The sequence below is a fragment of the Puma concolor genome, chromosome D4, assembly GCF_028749965.1.
Source record: "Puma concolor isolate L17-30 chromosome D4, mPumCon1.1.hap2, whole genome shotgun sequence".
Classification (NCBI taxonomy): domain Eukaryota; kingdom Metazoa; phylum Chordata; class Mammalia; order Carnivora; family Felidae; genus Puma; species Puma concolor.
Genome location: NC_141679.1, coordinates 12,128,112 through 12,155,690, shown reverse-complemented (window position 1 = coordinate 12,155,690; position 27,579 = coordinate 12,128,112). Strand labels below are relative to the sequence as shown.

The 27,579-nt window shown below is 51.3% G+C and overlaps 2 protein-coding genes and 1 long non-coding RNA gene across 8 annotated transcripts in view; 1 reads left to right on the top strand and 2 right to left on the bottom strand.

Annotated features, from left to right (window-relative positions):
* The window catches only part of APBA1 (amyloid beta precursor protein binding family A member 1), a 203,598-nt gene extending 197,636 nt beyond the window's left edge, over positions 1 to 5,962 (top strand). For all 6 annotated transcript variants that reach the window (XM_086684974.1, XM_086684978.1, XM_086684977.1 and 3 more), the window contains 2 exons: positions 1,400 to 1,540; positions 2,308 to 5,962. In XM_086684974.1, the coding sequence (XP_086541100.1) occupies positions 1,400 to 1,540; positions 2,308 to 2,379 (213 nt within the window). In that variant the 3' untranslated portion in view covers positions 2,380 to 5,962. The remainder of the gene's footprint in view (positions 1 to 1,399; positions 1,541 to 2,307) is intronic.
* Positions 3,949 to 6,966, bottom strand: LOC147574713 (uncharacterized). The gene is made up of 3 exons (XR_015243449.1): positions 6,244 to 6,966; positions 4,703 to 4,788; positions 3,949 to 4,340 (listed from the first exon to the last, which is right to left on the bottom strand). It is a non-coding gene; the product is annotated as an uncharacterized LOC147574713 (long non-coding RNA).
* Positions 6,967 to 24,441: 17,475 nt separating this feature from the next.
* The window catches only part of ENTREP1 (endosomal transmembrane epsin interactor 1), a 66,127-nt gene continuing 62,989 nt past the window's right edge, over positions 24,442 to 27,579 (bottom strand). The window contains exon 11 of the mRNA XM_086684972.1: positions 24,442 to 25,279. Within this exon, the coding sequence (XP_086541098.1) occupies positions 25,076 to 25,279 (204 nt within the window). The 3' untranslated portion in view covers positions 24,442 to 25,075. The remainder of the gene's footprint in view (positions 25,280 to 27,579) is intronic.

Sequence of the window (27,579 nt, the reverse complement as noted above, 5' to 3'; positions counted from 1 at the left end):
ATTAAGAGTGGTAGGTTTTTAAAATTTTATTCCAAGTCTGTTTCAAGGTTTAGAAATACCCTTGAAGTAGCTTTGAAGTTCCCCTTCATCTGTTCCTTGGACCTCAGCGGCCTCACTTTCCTCTTAGGAAGGGAGCCGGGGTTACTTACTCCTTACGCTTTTGGGCAGACACCTGTTTTTATCTGCCGATATTTCCTTGTTTGCTGTGTTCATATGCAAATAATTTTAAAAGTTCAGCTATGAACAAAGAGTTGTTGTATAGCAACAGCAGGTCCCTTGGTTTTGTCTCAAGTGTGGGAAGCACCTAAGCAGCATTCTGACCCCAGAGTACTGGGTGGGGGGCTCTGCGGGGTCCACACACTCGGTCACAGAGCATTGTCGCACGATGCCACGATCTTGTCTACGTGGGCTTAAAAGGCGCATGATCTGGGGCGCCTGGGTGGCTCAGTCGGTTAAGCGTCCAACTTCAGCTCAGGTCATGATCTCACGGTCTGTGGGTTCGAGCCCCACGTCGGGTTCTGGGCTGACGGCTCTGAGCCTGGAGCCTGCTTCGGATTCTGTGTCTCCCTCTCTACCCCTCCCCCGTTCATGCTCTGTCTCTGTCTCAAAAATACACAAACGTTAAAAAAAAAAATTAAAAAAAAGGCGCACGATCTGGTGTGAAATGTCAACTTTGTAAACTAAAAACACACTCTTTTGGAGAAAGTCTCATGTTCTGTTTGAAGTGGGGGTGGCCTTCCCCTGCAGGGCTGAGCCCCGAGCCCTCCAACTCCAAGCCCTGGGGAGCTCATTTCCACCGGCCCACAGCTTCTGCACACCATGATGTGCGGCTACACAGAGACAAAACCCAGCCCCGTTGTCCTTTCCGGGGGGAAGTGAGTTTGAACACGGGCTGCTAAGTCGAGAAGGTCAAAAGGAGCAAGTCCCGGCCAGCTGGCCACACTTTGGAAACCCAAAGCGGGGTTTGGCTCATGTAACCGTGACCCTGAAAAGCAGGCTGCAGATTATACAGTTGGATGTCTGAGTCCTAGCGGTGAATGTGGGAAATAGTATTCGCCTGTGTTACACAGGCTGAGAGTTTGAAGCCGTTGGTGACTCGGTGACAGGTCCAAAAAGCTCTTTTCCCCAGGACCCAGCTGGGATGACAGGCAGTCAGAACTCAGTGTGCCATGACCTCCTGCAATGTACTACATCCCCCGGGCGGGGTGCAGCGGCCGGGTGGCCCTGTGCGCCCACGGAGCCCTGTCGCTTGCGAAAGGAAACCGAGAGATTGGAATGCCCCAAAGTAACCGTGGAGAACGGAGGGCAGGGGTCCAGGAAAGCCAGTGCTGTCTCCGCCCAGCTCTCCGACATGCGATCCTGCCGTGAGGGTTAACGGTGTGGCCTTTGGCTCTGACAGATCTGCAGCCTCATGCGAGGGGGCATAGCCGAGAGAGGCGGCGTCCGCGTGGGACATCGGATCATCGAGATCAACGGGCAGAGTGTGGTGGCCACGCCTCACGAGAAGATCGTCCACATCCTCTCCAATGCGGTGGGGGAGGTAGGAGCGGGGGCTGGGGTGGGGGTGTGCCTGGGGGAACCCGGCCCCACACAGGCCTTCCAGGCAGCGTCCTTTGTGGTTCAAAACCCTGCTCGACAGGCAGAACCGTCAGACTCAGGCCAGAGGTCAACCCACTGCCTAGCGGCAGACCGAGAGTGGCTCCTAGAAATAGGATTCACTCTCTCCTGCATTATTTGCTCACCTTTTCTTCTCAACTCTCAGCCTCATTATTGTAGCTTCCCCCCGGGGCCGCCGGAGTTCTGTCCATTCTTCCAGTTAATGTCACCACACCTGCTGGGCCATGGAAGTCTCAGATTGACGGCTGATAGATGGACCAGGCCTCCAGGGGCAGCTCCGGGCTCCAGCCTCCTCCAGGTGGCGATGGCTGTTCCAGGGCCCGCCTCCTGAGCCACCTGACCCCCTGGGGGAGGGGTCCCGACCCACCGCCACTACCTACTGCCACTCTCCCTTGCTTTTAAGGGATTTTCTCCTTTTGCCTTGGCTGCGAAACAAAGCTTCCCCGGTTTTCACTGCGCACTCTGTGCCACCCTACACGTTTTAGAAAGCCCGTGGATCCCTCTCTTCCTGGAGGCCTCAGTCAGGTCCCTGTGGCTGGTGAGGGGCGATCTTCAGAGCTCCCCCCCACCCCGCCGTGGTTAGAGGTGCTGCCCCCCCCCCCGGGGCAACGGGGGGGGGCCATGGCCACACAGCCACACCCCACCCCACCCCACAGCCTCAGGCCTGCTGATGCACGTTTCTGCCCTCAGATTCACATGAAGACGATGCCGGCTGCCATGTACCGACTGCTGACGGCCCAGGAGCAACCCGTTTACATCTGAGGCCGTGCCCCCCCGCCTGGCGGCTTGCATGGAGGACTGTCCTCACTCGTGGTGTGTTTCTCGTGCTGCATCTGTGTGCCCACTGAGACATTTCCCTCTCACGCCCAGCACCGGTTCTACACAGGAAGAGAAGAATCTGCAGACCTCTTTACTCTCTCTCCAGTTTGCTTTTTTTTTTTTTTTTTTTTAACACCCAGGAAGTTTTGTACACACGCCCTTGAGGGTAGAGAGCAGCCAGTACCCACCGGGTGTCTGCCCAGACCATCCTGAAGGGCCCCCGGGGGTTCCCAGGAGGATGGTCACGGCTCCAGGGGAGTCCTCCCTTCCCCCAAGAGGTGCTCCTGGGGGGACAGTGAAGGAGCTGAGTCAGCAGTGCCTACAGTCCAGCCGCTGGTCTTGGCTCTGATTGGCTCAGTGTATGGGAACACGGTGTATCAGCAGAGACCAGCTGTGTCTTTCAGGGTTTGCCCTGCCCACCACACTGGACTTGGAGCTCCACACCCCTCCGCCCAGAATTTCTGAGCCAACCTTATGCCTCTTGTGTAACTACTTTTAGTTTCGACATAATTGCGTTCTTGAAGGTGAGCCTTCTCCCCCAAGGGTAGGAGGGAGACGGCCTGGGACCAGGGTGCCATCTTGGTGCAGAGAGCTCGGCAGGTCCTGGGGCAGCCCAGCCGCCTCAGGCTGTGCTAAGGTCACCAACCAGCTGATAGACGTGGGCAGGTACTTCCTTCCTCCCTCTCTGCCACACACGTACGTATACAGCCTCTCTTGTGTATGTATCGCCCTCGCCTCCTTCCCTCACCAGTGAGGCACACAGAGCCCTTGGAAGGCCCACCTCGCCTCTCCATGAGGTCCCTTCCCCTGGCAGGTGAGGCCTGCAGGGGCTGCTCAGCCTTGTCCGGGGCGAGACTCCCCCCCCCCCCCCCCCCCCCGAGGCCTGGCCCCACCAGCGCCGCCTTGGCTCAGGGTCCTAGTGGACTCCCTTCGTGCCCCCACTCCACACTCACCCTGGGGGTCTCGGAAGGACGGACTGCTCCCGTGGAGGAAGAGAACGCAGATGCAGTCGCGTTAGGCTTCCTGGCCCAAGGTAAGACCAGCTTTCCTCTCTGCTCAGGGCCACGTAGCAGGATGGGATTCGAGAGGCCAGCATAGTAGTAAACGACAAAACTAAGGAGACAAGGATGACCTCACACGATGCCTAAGCATCCACAGATGTGTTCTAGAAACATCAGCTTGCTGCCTGGTGGGTCTGAGGGCGCTTGCACTTGGGTGAGATGCTGCGTGTTCTCACCAGGTGCCTCATGTTGTGGATTCTGTCTCAGTTCATGCAGATATTGTAGTGATATTATCCTGAGCCAGTTTTCAATTACTCTTGGTCCAAAGAGCATTTTGTTTTCACGTAGGTGGGTGTGGGTTGGTTTGCTTTTTTTTGTTCCATTTCGTTCATGACCTCAGCAGAGACAGGGGAAGAGAAACTAATATATTTTGTAATATTAAGAGTCCCTGCTCTCTGCACATGGGATATTTATGTTGTATCTGTGGAAACAGGAATTCGGTGAGCATATGTGGACTGGCTCATGTATTTATTTGTTGGAGAGATTTCGGGGAGGGAGACACATAAAAAAAAAAATCAGAACAAGAGACTAGCCCCAGATGACTGTGCAGTGTGTTCCCCTGGGATTTCTGTACCTCAGGGTTTCTGTGAGTCAGGAAAGCCGAATGTTCCAAAGGCATCAGTGGTCGACCCTCAGTTTGTAGTATAAACCTTAATAAAGTAGGGGCTGCCCCCTCTGCAGGGGAGCCAGCCTGGACAGTCCAGGACCCCTGGACTTCAGAGGAGGCTCAGCCCCACGCAGCCCGAATCAGCCAGAACCATGGCCCCAAGTTCTCAGTTTACCAAACTGTAGTGGGTCTGACAATATAGTCAAGGACTCAAGAGTCTTGTGTCGCTCTTCCCTCTGCCAAAAAGAGAGAGTAGAACAGGAACAAAGCATTAGTGGTGGGGTGTGAGGCCTCAGGAGCCTTGGAAGGTCATGGGAGGGGTTCATGCCTGTCTGGTCCCAGGATGACCACTCGGGCCACTTGCCCCAGCACCGGGACAGAGGCCGATCCGCAATGGGCCAGCAGTCCCTACGCAGCCTGCCAATATCACAATTAGGCATCTTCACCCAAAGGAGAGGGGACAGAGAACACAGATTCTGCCGCTATGGCACAAAAGTCTTAGAACGTTTGATGAGTGCGGCAAAAGCCCATTTGGTAAGAGCTGCTGGAAGACCAGCATCTTCTAGCAGAAGAGTGAGGTTACTTGTCTACCACCTACCTTCTGTTACTGAAAGTGGCTCTGCATACCCAGATACTCTCGTTCCCGGAGCTCGGTACAGGTTCACCTGGAGTGTATTCTTGGCCCTGCTCGCGTCAGATGGAGGGAGTTAAGCGTTAGTAACTCCGTGTTTGAAAATCCATAGGACGTGGTGGTCTCTTCTGGCATCCCAGTATATATAGTTATATATGTAAATATCTGAATACCCCCACCCCCACCCCGTCACGGGGAACACTATGTACAGAGCAGCCTTCCCCAACAGGGCCCAGGCAAAAAGCCACTCTTGCTGCTTGGCTGGGACATGCTGGTGACTCAGGTTCGGGGACAGATTCTCAGCTTCGTCTACCCGTCCTGGTCCAGCCAGGATGCACCAGAACGCATCCTGTCTCTGCCTTCTCACACGGGAGCATTTCAGGGAGCCACCGTCAGCCTTGGGTTCACAAGAGGAGGAGACCCCAGAGACCAAGGCCTGGAGTGCACGCCCTCCCCAGAGCAGGCTCCTGGGGACCTGGAGCCCACCATGGAACAGCGGCCTCAGAGAGTCCCAGACTAAACGACTACCTCCCCCATCACTTCTGCCGCCCCTGAGGCCCCCCCATTCGCACCCAACGTCCCCATCTGCACGCTGAGGAAACCCATCCACACGCCCTTCTTGGGTCCCTCGACCCAGTGGTGTGGCTGTTACCAATGTTTACAACCAAGGGCCACCTCCTTTTAGACCTGTTTACTCTCCCTCTTCCAAGGCCGCTTGCTGGTTTGAGCTTCGTGTCTGTCTGCGCCTTCCCTGGCTTGGGCCCTCTGGAGCACACGACCCGATTCTTTGCCCCCCTCCATCACAGCAGGGCGTGAGGACCACGTGGGAAGGAAATTTCTTGTACATATTCAGCACAGCCCCTAGAGTCTGAACTTGTACTATTGTTCTGTAAAGAGGGTGAAATAGAGCTTATTGTAAAGCTTGGGACAAGTAGAGTATTGTATTTGTAACAATATTGTTCTTTGTATACACAAAACTCAATGATCTCTATATATAAATATAAATTATATAAATAAAATATATATACACGTGAGCCCGGAATGATGGCACCACACACCCACTGAATGTACTTGCTCCAACAGTCTGGTCACCGGCCCGGCCCGCCCTCCCCTCCTCTGTACCGTTTTGGGGGTTGTGATGTATTTAATGTGTTCTCTTCCTTGATTTCACTGAACGCTAATGTCTGTAAGAGTCACTGCAACAATAAACAAGAACTTTGCCTCTTGGCCCAGTGTCGTGTTGTTTCGGGGGAGAGACAGGACACCAGGTGGGGGAAAGATGGCATCTTGTTCCCTGCAGGCCCCCTCCTGGCCCTCCTGTCAGGCCAGCACCAGGTGGGCGCCACAGCAGCTGGGCCTGCTCTGGCCCCTGTCAGCAAGCCCCCTGCAAGGGTGCTATCCCCTGGGGGATGACTGTCCCCTGGGAGTGGGGTCTGGCACCCGACACTTTCCCCCTCAGCATGATCTCCGCCACAAGTTGCAGAACTAGAGAAAAAAATTCCACTCACCTCTCCCGCCACACACAGATCCATCCTTCTCGTCTTTGATCTAGAACTTCCCCTTGCACTGTGATCCTCCAGGCTGGCTTCCTCATCTGCCGAAGGGCGTCTATCTCATGGGGACCGTGTGAGCGTCAGCTAATGCATTCAGAGCATTTGGAATCCCACGGCTCACAGAAGGGCTCAGAAAGGGCAGGCCGCTCTCATGAAAGCACCGTCTGTCGTGGGCGCCGCAGACACGGGTCCGCATCAGCTGCCTGGGACTTTGGAGCAGCGGCCACAGCTCAAGAAGGTCCCGGAGAACATAGGAGCTGGCGGTGTCTCTGCTCCGTTTACGTGGCCCCAGGACACCGGAAGCCCCAGCTTGGCTGGCAGAGCATCATGAACTGATGTATTCGATTTCATCCCACAAAGGCATGTTTAAATTCCTGGTTAAAAAAGAAAAAGACACCTCTGGAACGTCAGGGTGTAACTTCTTAAAAGTTAAAAATAGGACTGTCCTACAAATACAGGATGAACATGTCAAAGATTTATCAACTCGTTGATGAGGACACGAGTGAAATGATAAAGCTGGTCCAAGGAGCATTTCGAGGTCCCGAGCATTTTTAGACATTTAAAAAGCAATGTTAGATTAAAAATGCTAGGTTAGCTGGCCTGTGTCTTTTGTATGCCATCATTTGTAGGTCTAGTTGGGGGCAAAGGAAGGGTGCCTGGATGAGGTTCAGTGCTGTGCAGAAACAAAGCATGGAAAAGAGCACATGCATACCATCATTCTTCACAAGAGTGGGGCAACCCACGCATCTACCAACAAATGAATAATCAATATATAATTATACATATAATGGAATATCATACAGCCTTAAAAAAGCAAATTCTGACACATGCTACAACATGGATGACGCTTGAAGACCTTATGCTGAGTGACATAAGCCAGACCCAAAATGACAAATACTCTATGGCTTTTACGAGACAGCCGGAGCAGATTCACAGAGACAAAAAGAACAGCCATTGCCAGGGGGTGGGGGAGGGCAGAGTAGGGGGTTATTGTTCAGTGGACGTAGGGTTTCAGTTTGGGAAGATGGAAAAAAGTCTGGAGATGGATGGCGGACATGGTTGCACCACCACGAGAAGGGACTTCATACTGCAAAACTGGAAAAATGGTTAAATAGGTGACATTCTGTTGTGTAGATTGTGTTGTGTAGTTTTTCTAAAGAAGAGTAAAGCATGGAATGGGTTCGGAGGTACTTTTTTTATGAGAGGGCTAGGAAAGGCCTCACTGAGAGGGAATGTGGGAGGTTCCTGGAGATGTCTAGGCGGTCAGTGTTCCAGGCTGAAGGGACAGCACACACAAAGGCCCTGAGGCCAGATCTTGCAGGGAGTGTTGAAGCCAGCGCTAGCGGGCCTGTGTGGCTAGAGCTGAGCAAGGGAGGCAGCAAAAAGCTGGAGATGAACTCGGCAGGGTAGGGGTGATGGTAATAGATGTAGACAGTTGGAAAAAAACTCTGGTGCTGCATGCAAACACATGCACACACGCACCCCTAATTGTTTCCACACAAACCCACACACACAGCTCTCACTCATCACCTCCTCTGAGCTCACATCCCAAAACCACCCCTTTTTGAGAGAACCAACTTGGCAGGAGCTGGGATTTGGCGCCCTCTGGTGGAATAACATAAGAAATGCCCAATCCAGACAACCACCTGCAATGCCAGATGGTGGTGAGTGAATGAGGAATCTTAGCCACCCGTCCCAGGCCTGTCTCTTCCAAACGAGGAGTAGGACTTGCCCGCAGCCACACGGTGAGGAGTCAGCTGGAACCATGCTCCCTGACAGCTGCTGCTGGAGGGAGGGGGTCCTCACCTTCCTACCGGCCAGGCCTGGAGCAGCCTGGAGACCCTCTGGGGAGCACAGTGCTGTGACTTCAGCCTTGGGGCCACCCCTGGAGTCTCTGTTGGTAATTTCACCAGCTGCCTAACTAACTACACTGCAGCTCTCTTTCCCCTCCACTGAATAGTTTCCGAAGGGCAAGGGCCAAATCTTTCTCGGCTTTCTAGTCACAGTGGCTTAGAATCAGAAGAGTCACCGACAGGGTTTCAAATTATAGCTCTGTATGACACTAACTCTATTCTCCCTGTGCAATCCTGGGCACGTGAATGAACCACCCTGAGCTGTCAAACAGGCACAGCTTGTCCCCTTGAGGCATCTCGCAGGTACAACAGAGGCAGTCACCATGTGTGAAGTACAGGACTAGTCCTGGAGGGCAGGTGTCAGGGAATTCTTCTCAGAGGAGGTGATGTCTCTGCAGGGTTTTGAAGGTGCTGTAGGAGTTTTCCTGGTGCCATGTCTGGAGCAAACACTCCATGCAGAGGCATAGGAACCTGGAAGAATGATGAGAAGGTCCAAAAGCACTTGGTACTCCAGAAGCATATTGCAGTGGTGGCTTTTCACCACATCAACTTGGCTAAGCTGGGTGCTTTTGTGGCTCTCACAGTGTCATTGGGTGGCCAGTGCCCACTGTTGGCTTGGACAGAAACCATCCAGTGGCGCCTCTGTTTCATCGATGGGTTCCGAGCCCCGGACTAGGTATGTGTGCAGCCAGCTCCACCAGGTCACCACGTCACAGAGGTGGGAGTATCGTGATAGACTCAGGGCCACTCTGTGCCCGTGGTTTCCAGCCTCTCCTTGCCCCCATTCACATCTGCTTTTCTCTACAACAGCCAGCCCTGCCCACCCAGAGGCACAGCCTTCCCTGGACTTCTTCACCAGCTCCCACAACCGCATGTGGCCTGATTCCCCACAGTAAATGCCTCCTGCATACCGCTCAGAGTGACCAAACCCAAACAGGCGGAAAAGAGTGAAACAGAGACGGAAAAAGAGTGAAACAGAGACGGAAAAAGAGTGAAGAAGCTCAGTCTGGGGCTGATCACAGAACACTCTGGAAGGCCTGCTCAACACCGTCAACTTTGTTCCCCTGCAAGTCCTTCTGGCTGAAAATGCACAGCTCCTGGGTGCTGCGCCCACCCCTGAATTGTGGAAGACGGAAGTCATTCCTCTTTGTCATGGGATCTGGAGATGTGAGGATGTTTCCAGCTCCCTGAAGCTCTCATGAAGAACTCTGGTGTGGGAAAAACTACCCCAGCCCCTGGGATCTGTGGAGGGTGGAGGGTGCAGCTGTGAGCTGCCTCCTCTCCATCCCTCTCCTCACAGCCATTGGCTAGAGCATCCCCATTGTGCTCTGAGGAAACTGAGGCTCAGAGACTCAGGAGAATACTTGGCCCAAAGACACACACCCCCAAAACAGTAATGGGTGTCCCCAGTCTGGGACTCCAGTCCCAGCCATGTCCTAAGAGGAAACTAGGAGGATAGTAGGGTGCCCTTGTGTGCGAGGGTGGGGCAACAGAGTGACATTTTCCCTCATGTCCCCAAATTCACGCCTGGTCTCCAGCCTGCCAGTCAGGACGGCTTCCTGATGGGCTTCCTCGCCAGGCGGGAATGTGGAGGATGAGGAAGGATAGGTCGTTCATGGCTTTCAAGGGCCCTAACAACCACCTGACCCCACAGGGCCTCAGAGGACACCCGGCAACTGGCTCTCCTCCGGACATCCTGGGGGGCAGAGCTGCCCTCGGTGTAGGGTCCCCGTGGCCACACCTGCTGCAGCCAGCTTGGCATCACCCGCAAGAACCCACTGCCCCATTTTCAGAATTTTGCTGTTAAATACAATCATTACTAAAATTAATGAACCTCGGTAAAAACAAAGGTATCAGTCATCAAAACTCAGTCATTACTACCGTGTTTCACCGTTAATCCACACTCTTCCGTTTTTCCCCGCTGTCTGAACGATGGCAACACCAGCTACCGGGAAGAAGCACCTGTCTTCATGACTCAGCTCAGCAATGTCACACTGAGAGCTCACAAGCAGCCGTGGGGGGAGGGGGGTATGAGCTCCCAGATATGAGCAAACTTGATCTATTGTTTTCTTGATCATCTAGAATTAAGAAAGTGGTGGAGAAGACGTGAAGAATACAAACTAAAAGTTTCGTGCCTGCAGCCACGACGTGGTGACTAGCACAGAAAGATAAGGTTAGAAGTCTTTCCACACCCAACCCACCATGAGCCAATTCGGCAAAGAAGTCACTTGTGCCATGCACGGGCAGGGATGTTCTGACACACACCTCCTTCGTTTAGGATCTGTCTTACTCGTTAACATAAACGAAACCAGCGGCATGGGGCGCCCGAGGGGCTCGGTGTGCTGAGCGTTGGGCGTCAACTCCTGATTTCCACGCAGGTCATGATCCCAGGGTCATGGGACCGAGCCCCACGTCAGGCTCCACACTGAGCGTGGAGTCTGCTTAAGGTTCTCTCTCTCGGGCGCCTCGGTGGCTCAGTTGGTTGAGCGTCCAACTTCAGCTCAGGTCATAATCTCACGGTTTGTGAGTTCAAGCCCCACATTGCCCTCCCTGTTGTCAGTGCAGAGCCTGCTTGAGATCCTCTGTCTCCCTCGATCTCTGCCCTTCCCCCGCTCACCCTCCCTCTCAAAAGCCAAAGCATTAAAAAAAAAAAAAAAAAAAAGACTCTCTCTCTCCCTCTGCCCCTTCCCTGCTTGTGTGCACACATAAGCGCTCTCTAAAAGCAAAAATATTAAATTAAAAATTTTACAAACCTCGGCTAACATTCATATCAGAGTGGCACTCATTTTTCGGTGACGTCAGTGACATCTCTACTGATTGGAATAGGGGATAAAGTTGTTGTACTTTGTGTGCTCTATATACATCCTTTATGCAAGTTACTCTATAGTGTGTGTGGCCCGGGAAGCACTCTGCCCCCAGAGAGCCGGCCGTTAACCCCTTCCCAGCACACCTGCTCCAGGCCAGCTCTTCAGTCGACTTGGGCGGTCCCCAAGCTTACTTTGTGGAGAGCTGGTCTGCAGATCTTTATTTAAAAAATAAATAATGTTCTTATGGGCCATTTGGGAGCAAACAGTTAAAGTGTCAACGAGTCTTGTTAGGTATCTGTCACAGCAGGGGACAGGCTCTGGCTCGGTGAGGAGAGGGACACATTCTGGGGAACATCTGAGGGTCCCTTCGGTGTGCTGGCGTCGGGGGCTCAGAGCAGGCTCCCACCTGGCTTCTGACTCTGAAGACTGCAACTCATCACTGACGTGGTTCAATGTCAACAGTGCAAACTGATCTCTTTATCCATCACCCTCCCCGCACATCCTCACTGGAAACCCTCTAATACTCCATCGCTCCTAGTAACTTACCAACAAAACACTTAGCACTCACGGGGGTTTCATGAATTCCAGCCGGTCCCACTAGCACCCACTAGCAGGTAAGCAGATGTTACCTTCGTTTCACTGATAAAGAAACTGGCCTTAGATGTGGTAGGTAATTTGCCCGAAGGACCAGAAGCAGTGCTTTCCCCTCAACCCTGTCTTGCCAGTGGCTGGCTGTGCAGTGCCTTCCCCCGTTTTCTGTGGGGCCATGTGGTCACCGGTGTGGCCCGCGGGTACCCACGCACCTGAAATACCAAGCAGGATGCTGCTCGTGTAAGATGTCACCTACAGGGAGCCTGGGGGTGGATGGGCAGCTACCTGGGACAAGGGGGCCAGGAACAGGATGCCAGAGGCCACGGAGAACAGTCAGCCCACCGTTTGGCAGGAAAGGTTGGCGAGCATTAGGTTTGGGGGCCCATGCCGTCCAGACAGGACCAAGTCTGTTTCCGATTGCCTTTTATTTCACCTATTTCACTTTTCACTCAAGAAGAGTTCCAGGGGAAGGGGCTCGCACAAGTAAACACCAGCTTACCTTCTACCCTGCCCGCTCCCTCAGCGCACTCCTCCAGCTGGGAGCATGGCTTGGGGCCAGTCACCGTGCTGGAGCGGGACACAGAGGGTGGGGGCTAGTCCCATGCCCTGGGGGTGCACAGCAGGGACCTGCCAGCTGCCGTGTGGCCCGGAGACTGGGTCAATGCATGGGATCTGGTTCCCTTTCACCCTGGATCCCCAACAGCACCAAGGCATCTAGTAAGTTACCTAAGCTCGGTGTGCTTTGGTGGCCTCACCTGAGAAATGGAGACAATGACCATGCTTCCCTCAGAGGCTGGCTCTCGAGAGTAAGAGAGAAAGCAGATGAGATACACAGAGCAGCTAGCTAGCTCCTGGCCGTGGAAACACTCCACGGTGTTAGCCATGCTTCTCCTAGGAAAGTCTCAGGGGCCGACATCCTCGTCTGGTGTCCCTGTAGGAAAACACAGAACAGCCCTGCCTGAAGGTGGGCCAGGGGTCTCTGGGCAGTGCCTGGCTGTCCTGGCCGGCTGTCCTGGCCTTCTTCAGCCCAGGCCAGCTTGCTGGGCCCATCCGTGATATTCTACAGCCACCTGGTGGGCCATATGGGAACAGAGCAACTCATTCAATAAACTCTGGACTCTGCTCCTAGAGCAAAATGCATGTGTAGATTCACTCCCCATAGATTGTCCAGGGCCTGCATTTTCCAAATTTCTCTTTAGCAAAAAAGAGAACAGTCATTTGGTGTTCCCTTGGTTTATCTATAGTGGGTGAGACTGGGGGCAGGGGGGCGGGGATAAACCCTTCCCATTTTACTGCTTGGCTCATGTTGTTTTCATTAAAAAACCCATTAGGTGCAAAGAAGACATCAGGCTAGGGCCTGGAGAGGAGACAGGGTCTCCACCGACTCCAGAACCTTCCATCCCATGCAGTAGCTCTCACTGGCCAGGGTTCCAGCGGTCCCAGCCAATCTGGCCAGGAGGTAATATGTTTCCTAGGCTGGCACTCCACAGCTTGGGACACCAGTGAGCCCCAAGTGCAGCTTACCCTGGTGAGGTGGGGACATCAGCCTGGAAGCCACGAACAGAGTGATGTTCCTGAAAACAAACCAACAAATCACGTGGAAATGGAATCCTTAAAAATGGACTCTAACTTTAAATGAACCAAGAGAATTTACGACTGAAAAGAGTCAAGCCACCAAATGCCTTTTACTAAGTGATGGCAGATCTGATGTTCCCTGGAGGTAAATGGAACACTTGAGTTCTTTATTTAGATTCAACAAGCATTTACTCAGTATTAATACCTTGCCAGGAGCTGTGAACAAAACAAAACCCCTGCCCTCCTGCAATTTATATGCTAATGGAAGAGACAAAAACCAAACAAGTAAGTAAAATATATAGTTATGATGTGTGCTAGGGATAAATATTAAGCAACAAAAGGATGGGAGTGCCAGGGGATTGTTTTGGAGAGGGTACCCAGGAAAAGGCCTCGGTGAGAAGGGAATAGGTGAGGGGAGCGAAACACAGAGATTTCACAAAGCACTGCAGGCAAGGAGATGGTAGGTACAAAGGTCCTGGGGCGTGTTCAGCACAGTGAGGCAGTCGAAGCAGAGGGCAGAAGGAAGGAGAGGGTAAGACCACCATGTCAGGGATAACCCTAAGTTCGGTATGTGGGTCCCTGTAAGTGGCTAAGGATTCTGGCTTTTATTCTGAGTCAGGTGGGAGCCACTGGAGGGTTTAGAGCAGAGGAGGAAATTGATCTGGATTTTATTTTAATAGGATTGCTCCACCTGCTGCCAAGGAGAAGGGAGTGAGGCAGAATACAGATCTTTGACTCTTGCCTCCTTCTTTCTCCCATATCCAGTTAGCCCAAATGTTTGTCACTTCTGCCTCCGAAGTATTTAGTCCTCCCAATCAGGTTTTCAAGACCATCCTTCTGAATCGTGTTAGCCAGTCCTTATTTAAAATCAATGTTTAGGGGCGCCTGGGTGGCGCGGTCGGTTGAGCGTCCGACTTCAGCCAGGTCACGATCTCGCAGTTCGGGAGTTCGAGCCCCGCATCAGGCTCTGGGCTGATGGCTCAGAGCCTGGAGCCTGTTTCCGATTCTGTGTCGCCCTCTCTCTCTGCCCCTCCCCCGTTCATGCTCTGTCTCTCTCTGTCACAAAAATAAATAAACGTTGGGAAAAAAAAAAATTTAAAATCAATGTTTAATCTTGGGGCCCCTGGGTGGCTCAGTCAGTTCAGTGTCTGACTTCAACTCAGGATATGATCTCACTGTTTGTGAGTTGAAGCCCTGTGCGGGGCTCTGTGCGGACAGTTCAGAGCCTGGAACGGGCTGCAGATTCTGTGTCTGCCTCTCTGTCTGCCCCTCCCCAGCTCACAGTCTGTCTCTCTCTCTCTTACAAATAAACATTAAAAAAAATGTCTAAATAGAATCAATGTGTAATCTTTATATACAAGCAATTTTTCTGATTCCAAAAGTAATGCAAATTCCTGTGAAATGTTGGAAAAATTTAGACAAGTAGAAAAAGGGACGCCTGGGTGGCTCAGTCAGTTAAGCATCCAACTTGGGCTCAGGTCATGATCTCACGTTCATGGGTTCGAGCCCCTCGTTGGGCTCTGTGCTGACAGCTCAGAGCCTGGAGCCTGCTTTGGATTCTGTGTCTCCCTCTCTCTGTCTTCCCCTCCCGTGCTCATTCTCTCTCTCTCTCAAAAAATTTTAAAAATTTTTAAAAAAAGAAAATGGCAATCACATGTAATCTCAGCACCTAGAGAAAATGACTGTAAACATTTAGCTACCTTTCTGTTCAGACTATATACTGTGCACTGTGCTGTATTTCCTAAATCCTTTTACTTATGTTGTATTGCAAACTCTTCCCCGTGTCATTAAGAATTTCTTTGAAAACACTTTTTAACGGATACACATTATTCTATCACATTTGCCAATTTAAAAGGTTTTAATGCAAGAAGTTTTAACTAGGCTGCTTAATTAGGCTTATTTCAATTTTCTCTTGCTATTTTTTTGTTGTATTAAAAAACTTTTTTTAATATTTTTGAGAGAGAGAGAGAGAGAAAGCATGAGCAGGGGAGGAACAGAGAGAGAGAGAGGGAGTCACAGAATCCAAAGCAGGCTTCAGGCACTGAGCTCTCAGCGCAGAGCCCGATGCGGGGCTTGAACTCACCAACCTTGAGATCACGGGCTGAGCCAAGGTCAAACACTCAACGGACTGAGCCACCCAGGCGCCCCTGTCTTGCTATTTTTCAACTGTACTGTGATCATTATCTTTGTTCTTAAATCCTGTCCTGATAGTGTTAGCAATAACAGCTCCACAGGGGTCCGTATTTTCGGTTTCCTCCGCTCCAACCTATGCCGCCTGGGACCTGGGAGCTCTTTCCAGGGCTCCCCTCCAACCCAACTGCCTCAGCCTGGGATTCCAGGGTCTCTGTAAGTGGATCCTAACTCTCGTCCTGCATCATCTCCTGCAACTGTTCCCTGCTTCTGGAACCACCTGTCCTCCAAACACAGCCTCTCCCACCACCAGGACTCTTCTTCCTCTGCCTGGAACACCAGCCACCCCATTCCTGCCAGTGGAAATCCCCTGCGGCCCTCCGTGTCCCCGCCCAGAGCAGAAGGCTCGCTGCCTTGTGACACCTCGGGTACTTTTCACAGCCTGTCGCACAGCACGCCGTGGTGCACGGCTCAGCTGCCTCTCTGCCCTGCTATTCCGGGAGGGCCGTGTGGTCTCGCTCATTTCTTTCCCCGTTAGACCTAGCACAGTGCCTGGAACATGGTACGCAGAACATGGTGTATTCAAGCAATGGTCACCACTCGGCTAGAAGCTTGCAAAAGTGGCAGGAACCTCACTGTCTGAGGTCAGCGACCCCACCGCCTCCACGTAAGCGGCTGTAGCAGGAGCCGCATCTGAATCTGACCGTGTCTCATGACGTCTGCTGCGTCCTCCTTAGAACAAACAACCACCCACCACGGTCACCACTCCCTGGGTAATTGCAGCAGCCCCCTGTCTCCTTCTCTCCTCCTCCCCGTCTGAGCAGCAGCCAGAGTGAACCCATTAGCATGGCCAAATCATGTTAAGCCCCTGCTCAAATCCCTTTAAATGGGCTCCATCCCACATAGACTTAAAAACCAAGAACCCTGGCCTCCTCTCTGACCCGTTTTCCCATCCATCGTTCCCGTGCTCTCTCTCGATCCCAACCAGAACACCTCATCAACACACACCAAGAACATTCCTGCCCCAGGGCCTTTGCCCTTGCTGTGCTCCCTCCCAGGAGCCCTGTGGCTCACTCTCATCTCAGGTCTCAGCTGAAATGTCACCTGAGCAAAGAGGATTTCTCTGAGCAGGTCCTCTGATACAATGCAGCAAGACCTCATCTGTTTTCTCTGTCTGGGGGCAGCGGCCCCTGTCACCTCCTATCCTTTCATCGTGCTTTATTTTTCTTCATAGTCCTTATCACTATTGCTGTTGTTTTAATCATTTCTTTCTTTATTATCTGGCCCCTCTCACTCAAATCAAAGCTCTCTGAGCCCAAGGACGGGGTGGAATGTGTTTTGTTCTCTGCCTCATCCCCAGTTCCTGGAACCGCACCCACCATCTAGTTGTCACTTGATAAATATGTGCCAAGGGAGTGAGTGAATGAATGCAGGAATGAGGGCAACCGCCTCTCCCTATCCCACAGGATGAGGAGGGGCTTAGATCTCCAGGCAGAGCAAGGAGTGGGTTCCGGAGGATGACCTCAGTCTAGGCAGAATCCCTGTTCTAAGTCCCATGGCAGAGATAAATGCTGAAGTCTCCCTTTGGCACTGTGGTGGTTTTAAAAATACATGCACACGTATTTGGATACACCTTCAAAGGGTAGAGCTGAATTCCCCTCCCCAGATTGTGGGCTGGACTTCATGGCTTGCTTCTAACAAACAGAAATGGTGGCTTGTCACTTCCAAGGTACAATTTAAGAAGCCTGCAGCTTCCCTCTCAGCAGTCTCTCCAGTTTTCCTCTGTCTCTCAGATCACACATTCCGGGGGAAGCTGGTTGCCTTGTTGTAAGCATCCCCACAGACAGGTCTATACAGTAAGGAACTCAAGTCTCCAGTCAGTAGCCAGTGACAAACTGAAGCCTGTCCACACCACAGGAGTGAGCCTGGAAGCCAGCCCTGAGTCCCAGGTGAGCCTTCAGCTGGCTGCTGCTCTGACTGCATGACAGCAACCTCATTACTGTCCCTAAGCCAGACCCATCCAATCAAGCTGCTCCCAGGTTACTGACTCTCAGAGCCTGTGAGGTAGTGAGTATGTATTGTCTGAGGATGATTTGTTACACAGCCATCGGTGACTGATACAGTCAGCATGCTTTGTCCAACACCCACAAAAAGTAACCGTGCACCACCAGTACTTGCCTTTCCAGGTGGCTTTCTGAAATACAAGCTCCTGAACCGGCTGCTCGGGGGAGGAGCACATGGCCAGTCCCTTCTGCGTACCAACAATGCCGTGTGTGTAGTGACAAGGACAGGGGCTTCCAGGTTGGACTTGGCTGGGTTTAATCTCACCAGCTGTGTGATCTGAAGCAAGTATTTTAACGTTTCAGAAACTCCTTCTTATTGTTTATAAAACGGTAATAGTAAAACAATCAGGCATGCGGTATAGTACAGAGATAAATTCTGCCAAGTGCTAAGCACAAGCGATGCACACACCATTACAGTTCATTCTCTTTGCAATTCTGTTTTCTTGCTACTCATGTGTCAAGGTCTTCCCTGACGACTAAGTCATCTCAAAATGCCAACGACATCTATCATGTGTAAATCCCAGGCTTGTGTTTAAACAGAGGTGGACTTACTGTGAAGCTAGTAAAATTTCAAGTATCATGGCCCCTCAATTACATGCACCCCTTTCAAAGCCAGGTACCTAATTTTATATTCATAATTTTGTATACTTTTTCCTCAAGAGGGGTCCCTAATCACAATGAAAACATACCACACTCTATAGAATGCAATTAAAGCAATAAGTAAGAAAAATCATCACGCTACATACATTTATCAATAAAAATAAAAGGAGTTCAACTTCCAGGTCAAAACAGTTGAAAAAGAACAACAGAGTAAACCAGAAGAAAGCATAAAAAATAATAAAGATAAAAGCAGAAATTAATGAGTAGAGAAACAGTAGATGTAATTGATGAATAAAATTCTGTTAAAAAATTGATAAACTTGGGACACCTGGGTGGCTCAGTAGGTTAAGCTTCCAACCTCATCTCAGGTCATGATCTCACAGTCTGTGAGTTCGAGCCCCACGTCAGGCTCTGTGCTGACAGCTCAGAGCCTGCAGCCTGCTTCGGATTCTGTGTCTCCCTCTCTCTCTGCCCCTCCCCTGCTCATGTTCTCTCTCTCTGTCTCAAAAATAAATAAAAACATTTAAAATTTTTTTTAAAAATTAATAAACTAACCAAATCATTAGCAGGTTGGTCATGACAAATAGGCAAGAACACAAAATGAAGAACGTCAAGGGGGAAATAACCTTTGGAACAGAAGTTTACTTTTGCTTATGACTACTTCACAAGACTTCTATGCAAATAAATCTGGAAAACTATATGAAATGGACGATTTCCCAGGAAAATTAAAATTACTCCAATTGACCACCATTAGAATGAGAAAGTTTAGGGGTGCCTGGGTGGCTCAGTCTGTCAAGCATCTGACTTCGACTCAGGTCACAATCTCATGGTTCATGGGTTCCAGCCCTGCAAAGGGCTCTGTGCTGATGGCTCAGAGCCTGGAGCCTGCTTCTGATTCTGTGTCTCCCTCTCTCTCTGCCCCTTCCCCACATGTGCTCTGTCTCTCTCAAAAATAAGTAAATATTTTAAAGAATTATAAAAAGAAAGTTTAAAGGGACCAACTCCATTGAATAAATGGAGATATTAAGGAACTAGCCTACACAAAAGCACCAGACTCAGATGTTTCCACAAGAAATTCTACCACACTTTTACAGACAAGATAATCCAGTGTTCTTAAAATGTTCCACAGCACTGAAAAGGAAGGAAAACTTTCTAATATGTTTTATGAAACAAATATAACACTGATAGCTAAACCAGAAGCAGTATAGAGAAATATATAGACCAGTACCATTCATAAATATCACTGCAAAATTTCTAAATAAAATATAAGCAAACAGTGAATCTAACACTAAGAAAATAATTCATCGTGAATAAGTGGGATTTGTTCAAGAATGCAGTGTTGGTTCACTATTACAAATCCATTAAAACCATAGCCCATGTTAATAAATCTAAGGCAAAAAAAAATCATGATTATCTTCATAAATGCTGAGAAAAATTCAATAGCTCTTCCAAGAAAAAAGGGAGGAAGAGGAGGAAGGAAAAACCTCAAAAACTTCAAGATTGTTGTATACTTCCTTAATATGATGGAAAATATATGATTTTGTCCTAAAGATAACATCTTTATGGGAAGCATCAGAGGCATTTCCTCTAAGAAAAAAAAATCAAGGATGTCCGCTCATCTCCACTACTGTTTGTACTGGAGATATCAGCCAATGCAATTAGACAAGAGAAATCAAGTAAAGCCCTAAGAACTAGTGAATTTAGTGAATTGGGACAGTTATTGTGATGATTACCAGAACTAAGTTAATACTCTGGAAGGACTCCCAATAAATGTTAGACATTATTAATATTTTTAATTGCTACATTGGTGTTAATGTTACAATTGCTTAAGAGTGCCTGCAGGTGTTTCCTTTACCTTCTTGTAGCTCCATGCTAGGGCAGTCTGGAGAAGAACGCGCTGTCTGTGATGACAGAAGCCGGAAGACATAGGTGAAGTTCTTGAATTCTGACATTTGTAGCTTAGGTGATCCTCAGCAAATGAATTAACCTCTCTGGATGTTGGGCTCCTCATCTATAAAACGAAGAGGTAGGCCTCTGTCCCTGACACCTCTGATACTGTGGTTTATGATTTCTTGTTGAAAACCCACTTGCCTCCACCAAACAAATACGGAAGCAGTGGGAGAAACTGCTCCTACCAAAAGCAAAGTAATTCCAGCAACTCTCCTTGCAGGGAGCCCTTCCTGTCTGATAGGTGTCCCCCCTCCCACCATGAAATGGATCCTTTTGCATTCATGCTCAGTATCTGCAGACACTGGAAGAAGTCTCCATCCACCTGGGTCCTACAGCCACTTTTCAAAAGAGAGGAACTAGGATTCATCCAGATTTTTGGCCCTAGCTCCTTTGTTAGGGCAAAACACAAAGGATCCTGCCAGCTTTGGGCATGAAAAGAAGCTTCCTGCTGAGACAATGACATGCCTGAGGCTAAGGACACAGTGTGGCAAGAGGTGCTCTTTCAGAAGAAAAGGTGCTCGTCAGGACAACTCTCTCCCTGGCCAAACTTGAATTGGCTCCTCTGAATCCTCTTTCTGACCAGGCTCCAACCTTGAGCTCTGTCCTTGGTTTTAACAAGGATCCTGCTGGGGCAGTATAGCAAAAAACCCTACTCCCTCTCCCAACCCTTGGAATCGGATCACCATGGCCTGCCTTCCAAAGAGTCCTAGTGAGTTGGTCTAGCAAACATCCCGCAGCCCTGATGTCTCCTCTTGTCATTTTCCATCCACTGACCCCACCCTGCTCCCTGGCACTTGTCCTTGTAGTCAGAGTTGAGCCTGATCTGTCTCCCCTACTGCAAAACGCCACTGCAGTTTCTCCTGAAATAAGTCTTCCTTCCCATCTTCAACAGGTGTCACGAATAACTTTTCTTTAAAGGATTTCCAAGATGGTAACCACCTGCTGCCACAAGCCCAGGTGGGCAGAGCTCTGCCCTGCGGCTCTGACCTTGTCCGCCAGGACCTGTTCACAGTCAAGGATGAAGGATCCTTCAAACCATCCTGATAAATGAGGCCCAGGACCTACAGTCTTCCCAGGTGACCAAAAGACTGTCCCTTGGGGTCAGGGAGCCATTCAGCAGCAGCCCAGAGACATGTAACTTGCATTTATTATTTGTAGACTTTATTTGCCCCCTCTCTCCTCTGAGCAGTCTTTCCCCAGCACCTGGCCGGCTGCCTGGACTCTGGAGCTCAATAAACACCTGCTGAGTGAGTGGGAGGGTGATGGCACCTTCGGGGAGAGAGAAATGGAAGCAATGCGGTGCCTTGTGGCCCCAGACTTGGCTTCCCTTGCAGCAGCGGCAGGGAGCAACACCACGTAAACAAAGATGCCCTTGTCCGGGTCCCTCCCTCACGCCCTTCACTATTCTCTTTTGCACCCTCCTTTGGTGGGGGGAGTGGAGGGGTGGCGAGGGTGGAGATGTGCTACTTTGTTCTGTTTCCCCAAAAGCTGGGTGGAGACAGGAGCTACTTCTTTCCTCTGCCAGCTCTCCCGAATCCTGAGGGGCTTGCCAAAGGTCTTAAATGTGACTGCAGCCTCAGAGACACATGGGTGCGGAGGGAAGGGTGTCTGCCCATCTTCCCACTCCCAGGCTTCCTCATCCGTGTCCCCAGGGCCCCGCACACAAAACAGACTCAGGGCTGAAAGTGGGGCTAGGGGAGGAATCCCAACATGCTCCGCTCAGAGTGCAGGCCACTGACCCAGGCCAAGAACGCTTTGTTCCTGGCCCCTGACAAGAGTAAGTTCTGGAAATGCAGCGCCGGGGTGTGAGATGCTGATGGGGAGGGGGGGGGGAAGTGGGAAATGGTACATGCCTAGGGGCCGGAGCTGTAGGAGAGATCTCTGTACTTGGTGTTCAATTTGCTCTAAACCTCAAACTGCTCTAAAAAAGTAAAGGCTGGGAGGTTACATCTTTCTGTGTTTTTTTCCTTACTATGATTTCATTTTCCTGGTCAATCAGTACTGTGGACTGAATGTTCACGTCCCTCAAAGTCCATCTGTTGAAGCCTTAATGCCAAGAGTGTTGGTATCTGGAGGCAAAGCCTTTGGCAAATAATTGGGTTTAGGTGAGGTTATGAGGGTGGTGCCCCCACGATGGGATTAGTGCCCTTAGAAGAAGAAAAAGAGGAACAGACTTCTTTCTTCCTTCCCGCCTGCCCTCTCTCCCCCTCCCTCCCTTTCCACTACAGGAGGACACAGCAAGAAGCCCACCATCTGCAAGCCAGGAAGGGGGGTGTTCTCACCCGACACCGAATCTGCTAGCACCTTGACCTTGGACTTCAGGGGCTCCAGAACTGTGAGAAATAAAGCTTCTATGTCTCCAGTCACCCAGTCTTTGGTAGGCTGTTGTAACAGGCCTAGTCAACTAACACGGTTTTCACTCAGTCTATAATTCACAAAAGCTTTTGGTCCATGACAGATTGGAGGGGGGAAAAAAAATTAGTCTTTCATCCCCAATAGTCTGAGAAGCTCTGACCTGCACCCATAGCCCTGGTCCTGGAGCCAGAATTACTGGTCTCCTTCTGCTCTGAGACTCAGTTTCCTCATGTGCAAACTGGGGGTGTAGATGGATGGACCTGCCCAGTGCAGCTGTTCAGCAAATGTCTGGTTCTTTTGGCAAATATGGGCAGCCTTGTGCAGTTCCAGCCACGGACCCCTCTCCCTAATCTCACCATTGGGTAGGCTGTTCCAAAGAAAGCAGATCTTCAAAGAAATTCCGCCAGCCAGACACAAACACTCACTGGCATGTCTGTGCAGAACAGTTTGGAACCTTGGGAAAGTCCCACTCGGTCTTCAGACACTTGGACACACAGCTTGTGTGAAAGGGTGAGGTACAGATGCCAACATTATGAAGGAGCAGCCCGTGTCCTGATCCATCCCAGGACAGTCTCACGAAGTGGGGACCCGATTCTTACTCCCCATGGGAGCAGAGGCGACGGTACCCACGCAAGGCTCCTGCCCAGCCACACATCTTGTACCTCGCCAGTGAAAATGTATTTTAAAAACCCCTCACGCCAATCAGTCAACCCTCTGGGGTCATTCTGATAACTACATTTGAGATGCTTTGTCACCACCTCTGTGGTCCTCCAAGGCTAGAGAGGCGGACGCTGTGTGCACGTGAGGTGCCCACCCCCCTTCTCTGAGCCTTCCGGGTGAGGAGGCCCTCAGTGGCAGTTGGAGGTAATGGTACAGGAGGGGAAGAAGACAGATGCGGCTAAAGACAATGCCCTCCCAGAATGGGAGAGATCATAAACCTAGAGATGTGAGAAAAGCCAGACCCTCCCTGCCCCCCCCACCCCCACCCCAGAGAAGCGGACCAACCCCCAGTGGGCAGCTGCGAGGCTGACGGCGAGGGCTTCTAGAAAAATGAAGAGATTGCTTGCTGCCAAAGAGAGTCCAATGCCTGGGGGTGGGGGAGGAGAACAGAGAAACTGCAGGTGGGGAAGCCGCCGTCAACCTCCTCCACAAACACAGCCCGCCCGCCCCAGAGCAGCCTGCCAGGCCCCCAGCTCTCCCTCGCGTCCGGCTCTGCTTCCACAGCCAGTGCTCCCCACCCACCCCAACCAGCGCCTCCAAACGGTCTTCCCCCCTCTTCCTTACTCAGCCCCTCCAGGGGCCCCGCTGCAATTCCCACTCTGGCCTGGCCTGGCGGCTTGCAGCCAGGAGAGTCTGTGCTTCCGTCAGCCTAGCTAGAGGCCTCAGCAAGCACTGCGTGAAAGAAACGGGAAATGTCAGACTGCACCTGTTCAGGAGGTGGAGAGAGACCGTGGCTTCTGGAGGGGCTGCTCGGGTGGGCACGACATCTCTACCACTGAAGGGCTGAGGGACCTTGAGCAAGTTAGGAAACCTCATCTTCCTCATCTGTAAAATGGGACCAGGAAGAGCACCCACCTCTTTGGCCGTCGGGAGGTGAACCGAGAGCTTGGAAGTCCCCCTACCACAGTCCCCGGAGCACACGCAGGGCCTGGCAAGGAAGACAGTCTCTCCTTTTATAGCCTCAGCCCCCAAACTAAACTATTCTCCAGCTGCACCTGATCTCTTGAAATGTAAATGGAATCTGTTACTCCAATTGAAAACTCTTCCGGGGTAGCTCACGGTTAGCAGGGAAATCCAGCCTGAGGCTCCTCCCACCTCTGCCCTCTCTCTGCTCCCATTGGCCTCTAGCGCTGAGGGTTGCATTGGCCATTCGCTCCTCCTGCAGCAGCCTTCCCTGACTCTCAAAGTCGAGCCCTGCTCAAACATCAGCTCTTCAAAGAAACCTTCTCTCCCTTCTTCGCATGAATCCCCAGTCTATAATGACTGATCTGCTGCTCACGGCCCAGCTAGAAGGAAGCCGTTCCCTGAAGCCACTCAGCCAAGCGCTGGCTGAATGAACGAAGGTCGTGTTGTGATCCCCAGGGGGGATGGTGCTTTGGAGATGAAGCCGGTTTGGTGGTCTGCCTGGACCAGAGCAGCTGCCCACCTCTGCTTCAAGTGTTCAGCCCTTCCTAAGGAAAGGCCTAGGTCACCTAGACACGTGCAAATGGTATACACCGAGCCCAGAGGTCCAAAGTACTCATTTTTATTCTCCGCCAGGCCTTAGCCATCTCTAGTTTCGCAAGCACGAGTAAATGGAATCAACAAGACCCTCTCCCAAACGTCTTTCGTTACGATTTTCACTGAATGAGTTCCCCGTTTTTCCTAAAGAGACTGTGATTTGAGGGTGACCTAAAATGAAGCTTGACAAGTGCAGAAAACATGGGGGTTAATCGTCCTGCCTCTGTGCCCACTGCTCTCCCAGGGAGCAGCGAAAGGCTGCGGGAGCTATCAAGAGCGGCCCAGCAGATCTGTCCTTCCACTGAGGGAGGCACGCGGCGAGGAAGAGAGCCACGGGGGGGGGGGTTGGGCAAAGAATCACTAGCCCACTTTCTGCCCAGGTGACCTGGCAGAGGCCTCCAGATCTGTGCATCCAAAAGCCAAAAGTGCCCGGAAGAACCTGCCTGTCCACCCCTGAATGCGCTCAGTCAGCAGAACGAGGTGCCGGAGAGGGGGGACAAATGTCCTCCAGCATGCCCCCCCCCTTTTAAGGAGTTCCCGGAGGGCGCGCCAACTCCCAGCCAGGGGACCCCGTGGTGGGGGATCATTCCTCCTTCCGGGTCCATCTTCCTTCCTGCCCCCCCAGGGGCCTGGCCTCACAGGTTCACAGGACAGTCTCCCGGATGACGCCGATGAGGCTGTGGGGCCGCTCGGCCTCCGCTCGCCGGGGCCTCCTCTGGGCTCTCGGCCTCCCCGCCGGGACGAAGGTGCTGAGGTCCCCGCAGCTCTGCAGGTGCAAGAGTCCAGGCTGTCTCCGGGAGGGTGGCACGTGGGCCCTGGAAGTGCTGGGCTGCAACGGGGCCATGATCTTGGGGAGAAGAAGAGGGCGAGGGACACGTTAAGCTTCAGCACATGAGGTCCCTGCAACCGGCCTCCTCTATCCATTCATGCACTCTGTAGCTCAGTTGCTTTGGAAAAGAAAATAGGCTGTTTTCCCCATGTGGAACACGGCTGGAATTCACAGATGCTCTCAACAGACTGCCTCTTTTCTAACGTTCCTACGAAATTCCCCAATTTCCTATGGTGTCGGCTGCCCACCTGCCTCACTTTACCTCCCGGGTCTCCACGTTTCTGGAGGGGACAGGAGCTGGTGACATGGATTCCCAGCTCCCCAACAGCAATTGTGACATGGGGCTGGAGCATCAGTAGTTCTAACAGGAGCCCAGGTGACAGCAATGTGCTTGAAAAGTGAGTAACTACCAGCCTGGCATGGAGTCCAGCTAATGAGGTTAGAAAATGTCAACCAAAACCAGCGACGCTTCCAATCGACCTGACAACCCTTGGGTAAAAAACACAATAAACAACATAAAAACTAAGCCACTCTATTTGTAAAAATGTTTCAGAATGGTTCTACTGCTCGATCTGTTTTGCAGTGGAGCACATATGTGACTTTAAACATGTCAGAATAGCACTTACTTCGTAAAATGGCAAAAATACAGGGAATTCCTCATCCAATTGGGATTGACGAGGGGAGAATTGTCGGGTAGGTACATGGAAGTTTCCAGAAGCGGCACAGTCATGACTACATGACCTGTAATACTGTTAGTGACTTTAGAAAAACCCAGGTGCTTCATTACTACCTGTGATTGTTCTATCAGAAAACAATCATTGGGATGACTTTTTGTCTCATTTATACCATTCTGAGAGTTAAAAAAAATTTTTTTAATGTTTGACAGAGAGAGAGAGAGAGAGAGAGAGAGAGAGCAAGAGCGGGGGAGGGGCTGAAAGAGAGGGAGACACAGAATCTGAAGCAGGATCCAGGCTCCGAGCTGTCAGCACAGAGCCCAACGTGGGGCTCGAACCCAGGAACAGTTAGATCATGACCTGAGCTGAACCCGGACGCTTAACCGACTGATCCACCAGGGCACCCCTGTACCATTCTGAGATTTTAAGGTCATGGGAAGAAAATCCCTCCAAGGGATGGGACATTAAATTTTGCTACCATACTGTTATTATATTTGTCCTTCTGGTTAAAAAGAAAACTCCAGCAATCATAGACGTCAATTGTCATTACGTGTAAATTAGGGCAAGTGGTTTTGACACAGATAAAAATTAAAATGGCTCTAAAAACGCATTCTAGTAATACCAGGAAAAGTAAAAATGTGCAAAGCTGAGTGGAGTCAGAAATAAAAGCTCTCCTTCTGCTTGTCCCTACTTCCTTCTGTCTGGGGAGAGACGTGACATTACAACACATCACCGCTGGGGGCCACTCCTGGAAGGAGCCAGCAGATGACCCGGAGTCCACTGCAGCAATCCCAGTGCCTGAACTTTTATCCAGACTTGGCACAAAGACCCAGCAGACATTCGCGGTGACAGCATCTGTCGAACTGAAAGTGCTTGTTGTTTTTCCCCAAAGCTGTTTTCCAGAGGAGCCCGTGCAGAAGGTCCACGCCAATGGCTTGGCAGATACGCCAGCTCTCACCTCCCTAGGGCTTGGCAGCCTTGCACAAGTGGCTCCAAATGCTTGCTGTTTCTCGGGCTGTCGGGGCTGGACGGAGAGGAGGAGGTAGGGAATGACTTCCGGCGTGGGCCCGGGATATGAGGATGTAAATGTCTCCCCTACACAGACACTAACGAGAGCCTGACCCAAGACCACAGGCTGACCACTGGTTTAGAAAACAGCCAACAAGAGGGTCTCCAGTTCACGTACCTGCTCATGTGAGTAATCAGATGTCTCTTCTACTCCCCTGGGTCCCCTGAGGGGCCAGGAGAGAAACTGGCTTCTGTCAAAAGAGGCCAGCAGGTAGAAAGGGGAAACGGAAAGGAAGATGAACAGGGACTTTGTCCGTCTTAACAACTCACCGAGGACCCTGTGGCAACTTCCCTTGGGCCCAGCAGCCCAGTGTATGCGTTGGGCACTTAATGCACACAGACACCGGCAGGCATCACCCGTGAGCCACTGTGCTCTGAGATCTACCACGGCCGCCCCTCATACAAGGGGCAACAAAGTAAGTGCCTAAAACATAACGGCTTTTAAAAGAGGTGGGTAATTAAAGCTGTGACCCGTCCGCAGTTCTCATCAGGAGCAAACCCTCTTCGTTCAGAGGCACAGGGGTGGAGACCACCCAGTCCAAGGCTTCACTTTTTTAAAAAATGAGAAAACTGGGG